The 15,936-nt window shown below is 38.8% G+C and overlaps 2 protein-coding genes across 8 annotated transcripts in view; one reads left to right on the top strand and one right to left on the bottom strand.

Moving 5' to 3' along the window:
* Positions 1 to 6,423, bottom strand: part of LOC135205448 (UDP-glycosyltransferase UGT5-like) — a 19,496-nt gene extending 13,073 nt beyond the window's left edge. Inside the window, exons 1-2 of one of the 5 annotated variants that reach the window (XM_064236043.1) lie at positions 6,403 to 6,423; positions 2,538 to 2,720 (exon numbers count right to left, since the gene is read on the bottom strand). In XM_064236043.1, coding sequence (XP_064092113.1) covers positions 2,538 to 2,720; positions 6,403 to 6,408 — 189 coding nt within the window. In that variant the 5' untranslated portion in view covers positions 6,409 to 6,423. Of the gene's footprint in view, positions 1 to 2,537; positions 2,721 to 3,028; positions 3,161 to 3,228; positions 3,375 to 6,402 lie in introns of those variants that run through there. The other 4 variants (XM_064236044.1, XM_064236046.1, XM_064236047.1 and 1 more) reach the window with 4 other exon arrangements.
* Positions 5,904 to 15,936, top strand: LOC135205449 (UDP-glucuronosyltransferase 2B13-like). Of its 3 annotated transcripts, none has more exons than XM_064236048.1 (11): positions 5,904 to 5,995; positions 6,143 to 6,323; positions 6,455 to 6,727; positions 7,800 to 7,993; positions 8,349 to 8,444; positions 9,382 to 9,475; positions 10,315 to 10,406; positions 11,232 to 11,365; positions 12,036 to 12,255; positions 13,428 to 13,571; positions 14,733 to 15,936. In XM_064236048.1, the coding sequence occupies exons 2-11, from the start codon at positions 6,165 to 6,167 to the stop codon at positions 14,863 to 14,865; spliced, it is 1,539 nt and encodes a 512-aa protein (XP_064092118.1). In that variant the 5' UTR covers positions 5,904 to 5,995; positions 6,143 to 6,164; the 3' UTR covers positions 14,866 to 15,936. The 3 variants fall into 3 exon arrangements, with proteins under 3 accessions (XP_064092118.1, XP_064092120.1, XP_064092119.1); XM_064236049.1 differs by having other exon boundaries at positions 5,914 to 5,983; XM_064236050.1 differs by lacking the exon at positions 8,349 to 8,444.

Genomic DNA, 15,936 nt, shown 5'->3' with positions numbered 1-15,936 from the left:
AATTTTATATTGTACAGAATAGCTACTTCATTCTGAAGCCAACATCTCCCTTGAGATGTCGGTGCTTTTCTCAGTGAACGGAATATTTTGAAACGAGCATACCCAAGATGTAGTGATGGTGATATATCTTAGTTCTACCAGATCACTCAGCTGATTAACAGCTCTCCTAGGACTGGCCCGAAGGATTAGATATTTTTTACGTGGCTAGGAACCAACTGGTTACCTAGCAACGGGACCTACAGCTTATTGTGGGATCCGAACCACATTATACCGAGAAATGAATTTCTATCATCACTAATGAATTCCTCTAATTCCGCCTAGGCAAAGCCGATAATCGAACTTCGGACCACCAGATCGGTAGCCAAGCGCGCAAACCACTCGTCCAACGAGGAACTCCCAAGATGTAGTGGCGTAGCCAGGGATAGCGGGGGGCCAAGGGAACACGTCCCATCCAATTGACGTGAAATGGCTATTTTAATCACACTAAAATTATAAGCAGTTTTTTCAATGTTGTTGTTTTTTATTAAGCAGACCTTGTGTTAGCACGGGCTCTTGCTCACAGAGCAGCCCGTAACTAGTTTTTTCAAGGCTGTCGATATATTTTCGGGGGAAAATGGCCAAATTTGTGTTTTGCTTTTCCGTGCGTTCATTCATCTTTTCTTCTAACACACACACTTTTTGTTCTTAAATTTGTCAATACCCTAATGGCCTAACCCATCAGTTTTTTAGCTTGAACAGATAATGTCTGTTGTGAATTTCCCAGTTTATTATCCTGCTTTTTAAAAAATTCTTGAGTGGGATAAGGCTATATTATATAATGTATGTATGTCTATAGTCATAAAAATTTGTATAATATTCTAATACGTCTTGACTGTTTGGCCCCTTCCAATCACATGAGCTGCGCAGATGTCAATTTTTCAACTTTCCCGCGCATGACTTCACATGGTGTAACAGTTGGGTGGGAAAATTAACGAATTGTGACAATTCTGAGAAGTTTTCGGTATTTATTACGTTATTGCCATGGTGATATGTGCCATTTATGGATGCTGTAACAATGTTGGAAGTGAAAAGGGTAGCTTTTACCGTTTCCCTAAAGATTCAGAAGTGGATGAACAGCTGCTGAAAAAGTGACCATTAAACCAAAAAACGCAAGAGCGTGTTCGGTTCATTTCCAACAAAGCGATTATGCAAGACCTCTCGGGAATGAATTGATTAACTACTGCACTGCAAATGCAAGACAATTGAAGGATGATGCCATATCGAAGCAACGTTTACCTCTGCATGGTAGTGCCACTGTTGATTCAGGTATTTAATGTCTTGACTTTAGTGTGGTTTAGTCTACTTGTTACATTTAAAATTGTGGCTAAATATATTGACTATAGGCTTTATATGAACACTTCTATCAATTAAAGTGCATAAATATATCTTCAGTTCGATACCTAACACAAGTAAACCATATATGGTTGGTTAAGAGTGATACCTAAGTTAAAATTGAGCCTAGACCTATGTGTCATATATAGTAACAGAAAAGATAGAGAAACGAACATTTTATTATAATTGTTTTCATGTGGATGAAATGGGCCTATTATTTATCGGGCAAGGAAGTGGACGGTTGTTTGAGAGAGAGAGAGAGAGAGAGAGAGAGAGAGAGAGATAGAGAGACGAGAGAAGGAGAGAGCAGACCGAGACGAGAGAGAGAGCGTTTTGCATAGCTGAATGAACCAAGGTTTATAAGGATAATTCTTGCAATTAAAGAGCATATGCAGAATGCAATATTTTCCTTTCAATTCGTAATGCAGATAAACTATGTTCAGTGGTTAAGACTGACAAAATTGTTTGTTGAGAAGGAAAGATTATGAGAGAGAGAGAGAGAATTTTCTTGCGCATGGTGAATAAACCTACTTTTATGAGTTAGTAAGATGAAAAAGTTATATATAATATATATATATATATATATATATATATATATATATATATATATATATATATAACATGTATATGCATATATTATAGAGAGATGGGAAATTTATCAAAAAAATTTCATTCATATGAAAAGGCATTTTGCAATTTGTATTGTAAGGATATAATTATTTCTTTAGATGCAGATTTCATTATAGAACGAAAATATCAAACTCAAAAGGGAAACGATCATTGTAAAGTAAATGTAATAAAAATTTTCTATAAACATTTGATAGAATTAAGGCAGTAATGTTAAATGAAATATAAAGCTTGTATTATTTTCTAAAGTGCTTTCTCTTGTGGTTTTCATTTCCAATGTTTGGTTCGTATTTTATATTAAGGTTTATTGTAAAATAATGGTGTTAACATTCACCAAAACAACGCTGTAAACTGGAAAGGATGCAAGTAATTCTTATAAATGCTCAGCAACCATCCTCAATAAATAATGGCTGTGTTCGCCAGCACCCTTCATGAAGGATTTCATAACAAACATGGCTGTGCGTAGTTAAGCCCTTACATTGTCTGGGGAGTTATCGTTTCGAACAAAATGGCCAGTATACAATCTTTTTTAAACTTACGTGATGTCCGCTGTCTGCAAGTTCCTTGACGATACCCATGTAGAAGTTCGTATGGCTTTTAGTACCAAGTAACCCGACGAAGAGTACCCGGTAAGCATATGACCCCTGGAGGGTTAATGCAGTAGCCGCAATTAGCAACGGCATATATTTTGCTATCCCCATTCTCAGATGCCGACGCAGAGACTGGAAATAAAAAGGATAAAGAAAAATGTAAATACTATATGGTCAATCACTAACAAATTTCCAGTGAAATAGCTAATTAGACGTTTGGGGAGTTCCCATCGTCAATGAAGCTTGGTGTATAGAAACCCTTTAGGAAATATATATACATAGATTATTCAACTACACGCCTCCTGAACTTATTCCTGAAGTAATAATATTTTGGAATGAGATTGCTAGGCCTACGCCCGTCTTCAGACTAGCAGCGACCTGCTACAGTTAACCAAATAATTAATGGGTACGTAGTTCACTATTTAGGTCTACACAGGCACCTTGGGTTTTAGCAAAGGGCGTCTGGACAGTACCAAAGACATTCAAGAAAGTAGGTTACTAGGTAATCTAGATATCGTGAATCTAGAAGTACAGAGATACTGTAAGCAATTTATCATATGCTCAGAACGCAACATTAAAATAAAAGACGACATCGGCCTAACAGATCGGAGGTGAATTGTCACATCAGTCCACAAATTACCGCACTATTGTCCTAACTAACACATTAACTCGTCCACGCATTCACACACAGGAGAGAGAGACGGGGACTGAATATAATGATAAACGATCAGAGACTACTGGAGTATTGTGAATGAATACCACTGATAGCATTCGAGTGGAAGCAGTTTCCAAGGCCGTTCGCCATAATAGATAACAATTTAATGTTATCTGTTCACACATACAAGAATATCTATCTAATATATCTATAATGATAAAATCCGACTGGATCTGATCTTGTTTCTTCTCCACCGAGTGACAAGTAGGGGAGGCATGACACAGCAAACCACCCCATAGACTTGGTGGTGTCTGCCCCGGGAGGGGGCGGGTTATGTAGGGGAGCCACCCACCCTCCTCCGACAAGGGAATCAATTTTGCTGTAAGGTCCACGTTGTTTCTCCACCTTAGGACTAGGTTCAATTTTGACGGAGTCAATGACACTTATCGTTGATAATTTCCTGAACTTTCTATGGGTGCTTGCTTTGCATATATATAATGTGTGTGTAAAATCTCTCAAAAGGCCAAACAAACTTTCCGTTTATTTACAATAACCGAAATCTGGCTGGAAGTGAAGGCTGTAAAAACATGAATGAAGCGAAACAAACGTCTACGTACTTTATTGTGTTTGCTCTAACACGTATGACAAATGCTAAAATAACAGAATAGAAATCCTTCAGACACCGCGTTCCCTTGTAATTTGAGAGACCAGGATGTAGTAAGACATGAACATCGAATCTCTGAAGAATGATTTGTATCAATGTACAATAATGTTTTGGGCAAAATGCTCAAGACCGAAGCCCCTAAAGACGGTGGGTCAGAGGGCTGTGGTGTCGAGAAAGAGGCGAAGGATGTGCGTTTCTAGATGGCATCGGTGCTCAACCGTTGGTCATATTCGATGGAGCTGTAGTACTAGTAATAACAGTAGGAAGATATATGAAGAGTTCATGCAAGAAGTGACGATTGCCACTACCTCATTAGATGTAAAATGAAGGTTATGATATTTCAGACTATTTAAATCATGTAGATTTATTTTCAGTACGAATTCTTGTACAATTTTCCATAGTCATGCTGACAATCTTTTCCCGTTGTCTTTCTTGGACACTGGTAACATTTATCTGATAAAGATACAACATTGCCATCACCACTTGGGGTGGGGGGAAGACTACCGGAGGTACAATAATTCTTTTAATTACTATTTTAATAATTTGTGCAGGGATTAAGTCTTTCAAATACTCTCTGTTCGATTTTGAGGCAACTCTGAATATGAAATTATATATTGAAAGTTTCAACTATATCAGAGTTCTCAGCATGTTTTTGCCCCAATTTATGTGGTAGTGATAAATTTGTGGTTGAACCATTAGACAGGAGAGCTGTAAACACCAAGGATAATAAAAAAAAATTCTCAAGTGGGGCAGTTTTCATCTTAAGATCTGCTGGTTGGTACTTCGTTCTGTGTGTGCGTGTGTGTGTGTGTGTGTAACCACATGGTGAGACACGCGCGCTATTTCGCACAAAAATTACTTAACCCACATAGCACTTAGAATTTGGGAGGAGGCTTCCTGAATTTTGTGGTCTCTGAATTCTAGATAGCTTTCTTTGTGATGCTTATTAATTGAATTGAACAACATGTAGGATTTAGGTCAAAGGCCAATGACCTATGGGGTCATTCAGCGTTGAAATGGAAATTGACAGTAAAAAGGTTTGATAAGTGTAACGAGAGGAAAACCTCTCGTTACTCTATGAATGAATTGTTAAGAGAGGGTGGAAAGTAAGATGGAAGAAAGAGAATATGAAAAGAGGCACAGAAAAAGAAAGGGAAGGGGATGCAGCCAGGAGCCGAAGGTACACTGCGAAGAACCTGTAATGCCTACAGTGCACCGCACGAGTTGTACTACGTGATAGTGGAACTGGACACTGAACATTAGACTAATGCTTGTTTAATTTTGATATGACGTTGTATGATAACTACGGAACGTTTGGATACTTTTCGCTAAATTAATGGAGGTGTCTTTGTCGGGTCATTTGAACTTGTCCAATAATACCACTAAGGATGAAATAAAAGGCTATCTTCTTCCCCTCTTGAATCCTCACATATGCACAGGCTCGATCACACTCAAGTGACCCACATAAAGTAAAAATAAGAGTTATAGGAATAACCTTGCTTAGTTGGTCTCCGTTTTCTTCACCCTAACGTAGCGCTTTAAAAAAAAAAAAACGCCAATTACTGGTAATAGCGCAAGAAACGGCAGTCTAATTAGCAGATAATCAGATGCTCCGTAATGTGTGCTTTAATATGCAAATAACAATGTGCAGAACTTGAATACAGCATCACGAGTAAATTGTTATGCTTACAGTGTGCCTAAAGGTGCATTGCATTTGCAGGGTCCCTGTGGGTCCGGCTGTAATGCTTTCTTCCTTTTACTACATATCTGTTCACTTTGATTGCTTCAACTTTCAGTTTATTTTGCTTCACGTTTTCTTTTCATTCAAGGACATTTGTCTCAGTCCTCTCTCAACTAATACAACAACAATAATCATCATTATCGTCAACTCTGTGTTTCAGGGTCCATATGACTATTATATTCTAAGCCTCATCCAGAGGCTTGAGCTTACATTAATTGGTTGTTTTTTTGGCGTTATCTAATTCTAAAAGCTGCTAGTTGGCGTCGAGCTAACGAACACTTTCGGCAGTTCTGAGGAGACGGACGCTGTGAACGACGGGACCTTTCTGATTTTGAGTTTCGTTTCTAGTCAGTTGGATCTCTCGAATTGCCATCTCAGCCGTCTCTCACACTGCGTCATATTTAACGGTTTGCGTACATTAGCAAATATATTAACTGGTTTCCCCTTGAACTTCGTTCCATTTATTTTTCTGTACCTTCATTTATTTGTGACAGGAACTGAAATCCTTCATTGAGGATGTGGGGAGTGAGATATCTACCGATATACTTGGCTGCCATCGCAACCCTCCAAGAGTCGGAGGGATACCGGGTGCTCTTCGTTTGTTGCGTGACCACGAAGAGCCACTACAACTTCTACCAGGGAATCATCAAGGAATTTGCAGACAGCGGAAACCACGTGAGTTTATAAGCCTCGGTCTCGTTAAAGAGGAATGAGGTCGATGGACTAAGTAAGGAAAAACGTGGGAATAACTTACTTTCATAATACAGAGATGTTCACTTCTTATAACATTACTGAGTTTCCTACAGGTAACGGTGATAACACCATATGCCAGCAAAGATGAGAGGAGAGACGGAAAGATCAGGGAAGTATTAGTCCCCGAAGGCGATGTTGTGCAAACCGGCCCCAACAGGTTCAACATGACCATGATGACGTTTCTCCAGCAGATGCAGACGTTAATGCCTATTTGCGTTGAAAGTATGGGGAGGAGGGAAGTGCAGAATCTACGACGAGAGAAGTTTGACGTTGTTCTGTTGTCACCATTCAACGACTGCTATCTCTCCCTGGTCCAGCAGTTAGAAGTAAGGGAGAGTACTTTTAGCACGCGCGTTTTGTTCCATTTCCGCAGCGTTTTACGGCATTACGTACGGCTATTAGGCAATCTCGGCTGGTACAAATAATTGCCTTAGGTCATACGACCAACACTGTCGAGCCTAGGTGTGTGAAATTGAGTCTTGGGTTCGAGCTCCTTTCCTTCATGTTGCACAGTTTAGGGTGGCCAGACGTCCTGCTGTAGGAAGGACAGTCCTGTTTTTGAGCATTCTCTCCTCTGTCCTGCTTCACCTTAAGAAGGACGCTAATTTCTCCTGCTTTTTGGGTTTGCCTAATTAAAAATATTAATGCTAAAAATATAAACAAATACATATACGAAAACAGTGAGAACTGATGGGCAAAAGAACCATTTATTTTTTTTTTCATGAGGCCAATAATTTTATATAGTGGCTGTTGGCACAGTTAGGAACACTAGGCATGGAGCCGCAGTGTACTTGTATCTGTCCAGCCATTTACAAAAGACTTCTAGCCAACAGAAAACTCTTAGAGATGGCAAGGAAAAGGGCAAAATGCAAACATCAGATTGCTAATTCCTTTAGTTTCTGAAATAATGTTAAGTTTTTCATCCCAGTTATGTAATAAATTGTTCCATCTTCAATACAATTGAATATTAATGAATTTCAGTTCTTTATTCATACACTATTTGAGATTTAAACACTCAAGTCAAGTTTTATATATATATATATATATATATAATATATATATATATATATATATATATATATACACACACACACACATATATATAATATATATATATATATATATATATATATATATGTATATATATATATATATATATATATATATGCATTTTATATTTCAACTCCTCAATAATCATGCTTAATTTAGGTTAAATTGGTGTTGGCAAAAAAAAAAAAAAAAAAAAAAAAATGAGTCCTTTTTGGGAATTTGGAAATGGCCACCCTAGTTGCACTTGACATTTATCTTCTCTTGAAAATCCCAGCTGTCATAATAAATGTAAACAACAGAATTCAATTTATCGGAGTTTCACCTGACAACTGTTCATTAAACCGACAGGCTCCTTTGGTGTACGTATCTCCATACGGTTTGACATCCAATACCGCCGAAGTGGTTGGCAACCCTATCTTCCCTTCATACGTCACAACGGTCGCTCTGGATTATACTTACCCCTTGACTTTTGCGCAGAGAACCAAGAACGTTCTGGCAGGCATTGCGCTGAATCTTCTCTTCAACTATTACATGAGACCAAAGTAAGTTTAATGTGAGCTTTTGTTTTTTCTGAAACGATCTGACTTGCCAGTTGACAAATAATCTGAAAGTCAGGCATGTTATTTGCTGAACATTCACAAAGACTAAACGTTTGGTAAAATGAAGTTCTTCCATGTTTCCGATTACTTTTTTGGCAAACCTTTTTCGTAAGCGTCATATCAATTTTTATTCGGTTTGTACTTTATAGTCATTTGAGAAACTGATTCTTTTGTTCGAAATCCGTTTCCAATTACATTTTGCCTTTCGAGTTTACTTGAAAGTCTAGGGTTTCTGCTCTGGAAAATATCTTGAATAACATAATAGCTACAAATGTTTCTGAATCTTCGCCCGTTTCAGAATGGAGGAAGAATGCTACAAAAGTGGACTATGCTCTGATGGAACGCCATCATTCGCCAAAATTCAGCGAAACGCTTCCATGCTCTTTGTTAACAGGTGATAGTCGTGTGTCACTCCCATGCCTATTATGAGCTTTACATTTCAACGTTCTCCCTTTTCCTTCTAATTTAACTGAGCATTGAATTGTTTCCTTTTGAGATGACAATAACTAATGCAATACTAATGAGGGTATTAACAGCTTGAGAAAAATTCAAAATAAAAATTTTTGTACAGCTGAAAACTGCCGGGTTTCTGATTGAACTTACTGTCAATACATGAAGAGGTCGTTATGTAAGGACAACGCTTTATCCCCAATTTTTGTACATATTCATACAATCGCGTTATTCTTACTTCCATCCTAGAGAGCGTTCAGCGGGCTTCCCGCTAATGTATATATCGTATAAGATCATGTTTTGTATGCTTTTATATTCTTAGTTAAATGTCTCACAAGAAACACAAATCGGCCGTCGCCGACTCATTTTTACTCTCTCGCAGGTCGGATACCACATTTCCGCCCGAACACTGTATATTTGAATTGCCTTTTACCTGTAATAATTTTTACGGGCTGCTCTGTGAGCAAGAGCCCGCGCTGACACAAGGTCAGCTAAATCAAAAACAACATGTAATAAAGTCAGTACACTTCTACCTGCCTCTGTCCACAAATCACAGTTATTCTGCTTAAGAATTCCCACCCCTAATATTTGTAATACTCAGAAAATAATGAAAAATATTAGAATATTCAATAGAAACTGCACTCATTCCTTATTCAAAATCAGCAGATCCTGCTTACTGGTTTTTCTCTGCATTACAACACTGAATTCAGACGGGTCTCCTCATGCAAGTTAGTGGTTATCACACTTATAGAATGCGATCTTATCCTCATGTGCTTTTGTAGAATATGATTTTGCCCTCGAATCCTTTGACATAATACGATCTAACTCTCTTCTACTTTTTGTAGATTGTGATGTTATTCTCTTGTTTTCTTCACTTTCAGCGTACGTGAACTGGAAACCCCACCTCGTCCCTACATCACCAGCGTCATCCATTTAGGCGGGATTCACTGCCGACCTGCTGAGCCACTTCCTAAGGTTTCTCAGTTTTCTCTTTTTGGCATTTTCGCGTTTGTTCTTTTCTCACTTAAGTTTTTTATTCAAAATACGAACGTACTTGATACCTCTTGCAAGGCGATTTCTTTATTGATATTTATAAAAGCAACTTTTCTTTTAGTTGGTTTCTATTTTAGGCCTAGAGTCACAGACAGTAAATAGTGAATATTCGTCATGCACTCACCAATGAAATCACTGGTACTTCATAACAAAAGGTCCATTTAAAATTGAAAGAATTTCGTTGAGAACTAGAAATATCGATCGTCTAATCTTTTTGTTTCTTTGCTTTTTCCATCTCGCGTACTTGCCAGAGTAGAGATTAGCATATTCCGAATATATGACAGTGCTATAGTCAAATATTTTGTGAATGAATGATAATGACTTGTGAGATTGCAGTGTAGATACCTTGGGTTTATGAAAAAGGAACAGGAAATAAAAGAAATGAAAGGGACTGCAGCTATCCAGTGTTGCCAATTGGTGTGTTTACCTTCCAAACTGAGTAAAAGACTTGCACAAAACCGTGGAAAAAATTAAATTGGCGTATCTTTTTGTAGTATATTTACATATTAGAGCAATTTTATCATTACTGCATTACTATGACAACTAGAATTCATAGAAACAGTTTGTAAATGCATCAGCGTATGTGTGAAGCTCCACTAAATTGGCAACGATGGCTATGGCTCTATGGGACGCTGCAAAGGAATGCCTTCAGTGCACCGCGCGTGAGGTGCACTGAGGCACTGCCCCCCCCCCCTCCCCCACCTTAGGGAGACGCCTATAGTTGACGTCTGGTGAGAGTAACTCCACTGTACCACCCGTAGGATCTCAGTGATTGGGTGGAAGGCGCCGGAGAAGATGGTTTCGTTTACTTCAGTCTTGGCACCGCTATCAAGTCCATAGATCTCTCAGAGAGGTAAGTTTTCGTAAAAGTAAAATAATTATGATAATAAATGGTGCAATGGGACATAGATGCAATGTAGATAATAAATAGTCAATGTCGTTTCATATTACATTTTTCTCAGTCACTCCGAGGACATATGTATTAAGATTAAATACTCTTTCCCATCCTAAAATAACTCCAGTTGATTAGTACACCGAAAGCAGAATTAATGCTGATAACGTAAGCGTTTCCTGAACTGCAAAAGGATACTTGCAAAAATGCATTGCCGTCTATTGATATGAAAACAAATATTGTAAGTGGTAATGCAGATGCCAGCATTACATACTGCCAGTAACAGGTGACATTTGATATAAATCTTCTTGGATGGTCGTATCTCTTGATGTAGCATATTGATGAAATAAATATTGGAAGTAACTATCCAGTGAACGTGAACCAAGAACTTAAAATACAAATGCAAAAATTTATTATGAACTAAAGCCTGTTTATATACGAACAACATAAAACATCAAGTGCCTAAGTGGCGTGGTCGGTTTGGTGTTGGCCTGTCACCTCGGAGGCCGAGAGTTTGATTCTCGTGCATTCCATTGAGGGGTTAGAGATGTGTATTTCTGGTGATAGAAGTTCACTCTCGACGTGGTTCAGAAGTCAAGTAAAGCCTTTGGTCCTGTTGCTGAATAACCACTGGTTCCATGCAACATAAACACACCATACAAACAAACACAAAACATCAATCGAAAACATGAATTTCATTTAACAGTCGTAGGGTAGTCTGGCCATAGGTCAAAAGACAAAACCTTAATTAAATTTTGAGGGGAAACTGTCACTTTCTTTCTTCAGCCATAGGAAAATCTTGACGAAAGCCTTCAGATCCCTGAAACAGCGAGTCCTCTGGAAATGGGACGATGACTCCATCCCTGGGATGCCACCAAATGTCCGAGTGGCAAAATGGCTGCCACAACAGGATATTCTAGGCAAGTGAGAACATGACCATCTGCAGGAGGTTCTTATTTATTTATTTATTTATTTTTACATAAGAGTGTCGTTTAGTTACATAATTACTTAAAAAGAGCATTTGAATTTATAATATATTATTTCCGCTGCCAGGCTCAGTTCTTATGCATCTGTACCGAAATTATCCCCTTGCATGGTGCAGAGAAAGGGTTGTCTCATAAGATAAAATAACATTTCTTATAATCTCATAGGTAGGCACAGATATATGTATGACAAAAGTCAGAGGCCTGTAAGTTAGACAGACCATTGTAAAAGTATTAGAAGGATTATTGGGCAAGAGTTAAAAACTGTAAAATTACTGGGCTTGTAATGCCATTTGGTCTAGGGAAATATCATAGTATTCTAAAGAAACACTGAACAGGAAAAAAAATTATACATATATAGGTAGTCCTTGACTTATGATGGTTCGAGTTGCAATATTTTGATTTTACAGCAGCAATAACATTTACAACGTTTTCTATGTTATGATGACAATACCGAAATATCGCAGCTCAAATCATCGTAAGTCAAGAATTCCTGTCTATATATATTACCTGATATATATATATATATATATATATATATATATATATATAATTACTAAGGCTTTTCAAAAGTTTCCTGACTAATTTAGTCTTTGTGCTCATTCAGGTCACCCTAAACTCCGCCTCTTCATAACGCATGGTGGCCTCCTGAGCACCCTTGAATCGGTCTACCATGGGAGACCCGTTTTGGGAATGCCTGTTTTTGGGGACCAGATGGGTAACATGAAAGAAGTGGAGCGCCAGGGCTGGGGCAAGATGGTCCCATGGAATGACCTCACAGAGGGAAGACTCGTCGAGGAAATAATCTCAGTCATGAACAACAAGACGTAAGCCTTTTGAGAACATTTTTGTATTTGCTATTACGGCCTACTCCAAAGAAGTGAAAAATGCGCCAAAGTTTCTTAGGCGCAATCGAGTTTTCTGTCCAGTGGTGGCCACAGCCATGGCCTATAAACAGCCTTGGGTCTTGAAACTCAGCCACGGTCTAGTTGTGGTCTATGTTGTTGGTACCTATAGCGCTGCCAGAAATATGGTCATGGCTAACTTTAACCTTAAATAAAATTAAATCTACTAGGCTAGAGGGCTGCAATTTTGTATGTTTGATGATTGGAGGGTGGCTGATCAATATACCAATTTGCAGCCCTCTAGCATCAGCAGTTTTTAAGATCTGAGGGCCCAGCCACATTCATCCTCAAACTCACAAATCCAAGATGAGCCATCAGTAGGAAACCTACAGAATTCTTACAGTAACTTCATTCCTGTAAATTCGAGCCCTTCTGCTTTAATAGTTCCACTATTCTTCACCCTAAAAATATCTAAGTCTCCATCTCGCCCTTCCTTTAAGGACAAGCTGATTACCCATATGTTTATGTCATTTTTTTTTTTTAGTTTTCTGTAAAATAAAACTATTAAGATGGTTTTGTCTGTCCGTCCGCACTTTTTCTGTCCGCCCTTAGATCTTAAAAACTACTGAGGGTAGATAGCTGCAAATTGGTATGTTGATCATCCACCCTCCAATCATCAGACTTCCAATTTGCAGCCCTGAGACTTTCATACAGATTATACACTGTCCAGTAAACTCTATTGGGCCAAAAATACTTCAGCGCATTTTTTACTGGTTTTTTGTTCTTTTTACTTTAGCAAAATGTTCTCAAAACACTGATATTTTGCATTATCGACATTAACCTTTTACTGTATCTAGTCCCATGTCTGGCAGTTTTATTTTTTTTATTATTATAATTTTCCTTCATAGCTATTTCATAGGTCTTAACCCTCCAATCATGACCCTTATTTAGTCAAGGATTGCGCTTCCCTTCAAATTGTCATCCACATGTCACTGATCCCTCTCATGCCCCTCTCTAAGTTATATTAGGAGGTGTTATGACAGTATTTTACGTTGCTATATGTCTTCGTACTTTGCATTGGAGCTGTGACCGGAATCTATATACTATACAACCAAGTCTGTCTCCGCTTCTGTCTAAATTACCTTCCTTCACAGAATGCATGAAGTAGTAGCATCGAAATCTCGCCTCATGAGAGACCAGCCCATGACTCCGAAGGAACGTCTCTTGTTCTGGACCGGGTACGTCATCCGCCACAAGGGAGCGGAACACCTCAGGAGCCCCATTGCCCAGATGCCATGGTGCGTTGGCCCTAGTTAATTATTCCTGTGCTCTTTGATGCCTGCTGCAGAGATTTAGCGTCGTATTTCTTTTTTCTTCAAAGTGTGCATGAGGGAAGGAGGGGAAGTAGGTTGGTAAATTGAGTGAATGATCACAAATGAAAGCTAGCATAGTCAAAAGTTTGGCCCCGGTGATGCACTTACTGCAAAGAACAGAAAAGAATTTGCCATAGGGGGCTAGTGCTGCCAGTGCACCTCATGTGATACACTATAAGCATTGCTTTAGGTTCTTCTCAGCGGCCCTTTGGCTTCTTAACTGTAACCTCTTTTATTCCTTTTTCTGTACCGCCGTTCATGTTCTCTTTCTTCCACCCGACTTTCCATCCTCTCTAACAGTTGTTTCACAGTACATGGTGAACTGTAGGCATAACTTAAGGTTCTTTGCAGCGTTCCTTCGGCCCCTAGCTGCAACTGCTTTCGTTCCTTTTACTGTACCTCCTTTCACATTCTCTTTCTTCATCTGACTTTCCACCTTCTAACACTTGACTCATAGTGCAACTGCTTTGAGGTTTTCCTCCTGTTACACCTTTCAAACCTTTTACTGTCAATTTCCATTTCAGCGTTGAATGACCTCAATGGTCCCAATGCATGACCTTTGGCCTAAATTCTATATTCAACTCGAATCATTTCCTTTTCAGCGTTAAATGACCTTGTAGGTCCCAGCGCTTCGCTTTTGGCTTAAATTTCATAATCCGGAAAAGAATAATCAATACTGTTAATCTCAAGTTTATTACCTTGCATTACTGTCTCTGTTTTACTTTCAGTATATCTCATTATTGGAATGAAATGGACATACAGATTAGGCCAAAGGCCAAGCACTGGGACCTTTGAGGTCATTCAGCGGTGGAAAGGCAATTATGAATAGGTAGGTTTAAAAGGTGTAACAGGAGGCAAACCTCGCCGCGTCACTATGAAATAATGGTTAGGATAGGATGGATAGCAAGATGGAAGAAATATAAAATTGAATGGAGGTACAGTAAAAGGATTGAAAGGGGTTGCAGCTAGGGGCCGAAGGGACGCTGTAAAGAACCTTTAGTAATGCCTGAAGTGCATCACGCGAGGTGCACTAACTGCGCTACCTTCCTGCGGGGATCTCTTTATCGGCGTTTCTTGTTCTTTCAGGTACAAAGTCTACAACGTGGATGTCTGGATGACGTTGGTGGCTCTGTGCGCACTGATCACGTGGCTCTTCTGCAGGATCTCTCTCTCGGCCATCAGGTTCCTTCTCAGGAACGGGAAAGCGAAACGGGATTAAATTCACTTTACGAGGATACGTTCTCGACTCGAGCGGCCGACCCTGCTATGTAGTGGGGTTAAAAAGGTCGAGAGAAGAAGAAGAAGAAGTTGATCCTATACGACACCTTGGCATTTGTATGCTATGTTACTCAGTACAAATAGTCATACACGTTTGACCCTCACCCCCAATGATATTTATACCTGTTATTTTGGTTACTGCCGAGTAACGACTACAAGACGAGAACAATATGATTTCGAAGCCACTGTCTGCCCAGTGGGTTTCATATTTTACTTTTCCGTCCGCATCCTGCGACAAAAACTATGAAGTTTTAAATGCCTTTACAGGCTGTTATAGGAGCAAGAGATTGTGCTGGAAAAATTGCCATTTTAAGCTCAAAGAAAAACTTATAGTACCTACTACGGTAGAGGATCGGTCCTGAAAGTAGGAAAAGCACTATAATGCTGTGTTAATTACGCTGACTGTGGATAAAGGGGAAAAAAAGTCCGAATTTTTATTTTACAGCAGATCTCGTCTTGAAATAATGATCTGTTAAACGAGAATATTGAATATCCCTGCGCAAACAAATATAAGAGCAATAAAAACACCATTGGAGGAATTAATTCCGTTCTTGCGTATTGTAAACTTTCCTTGGTGATAAATGTTGCAACCTTATCTAGGAATTATGCTCTCTGATCACGATGGCCTCTCGTTATCTAAGCTAAACTTTACAGCTTGTCATCGTGATTATTTTGGAATGCATATTTCAGTCATCGTGATAATTGGGATTGCATATTTCAGTCATCGTGAGTAGTGAGGAATGCTTATTTCACGGATGTGGTCAAAAGTTCAAAGTGCATATATTCACAGCTGTAATTAGAATTTATTCATTTTTTGTTAAGACCAAAATAAAAGAAGAAAAAAAAATAGTGTTTGGATGAGTAGTCAATCATACCAGCGACTGTTAAGATAAATTCTTTTACATTAGCGGCCCCTACCCCCTACCCCGCCTCTCCCCACGTGCCGACCTGATGTATAAAGTCAGATTTATGTGGATAAAGAGTAAAGCTTCAGTAAACTTATTCAATGCAA

This window comes from Macrobrachium nipponense, chromosome 24 (assembly GCF_015104395.2).
Source record: "Macrobrachium nipponense isolate FS-2020 chromosome 24, ASM1510439v2, whole genome shotgun sequence".
Taxonomy (NCBI): Eukaryota; Metazoa; Arthropoda; class Malacostraca; order Decapoda; family Palaemonidae; genus Macrobrachium; species Macrobrachium nipponense.
This window is presented reverse-complemented; position numbering and strand designations above follow the sequence as displayed.

Excerpts from the sequence above, each read along its gene's own strand:
- LOC135205449 (XM_064236048.1), top strand. The coding sequence starts at position 6,165 with ATGTGGGGAGTGAGATATCTACCGATATACTTGGCTGCCATCGCAACC. Across the intron at positions 6,324-6,454 it reads TTGCAGACAGCGGAAACCAC|GTAACGGTGATAACACCATA; the intron begins GTGAGTTTATAA and ends AGTTTCCTACAG. Across the intron at positions 12,256-13,427 it reads TCAGTCATGAACAACAAGAC|AATGCATGAAGTAGTAGCAT; the intron begins GTAAGCCTTTTG and ends CTTCCTTCACAG.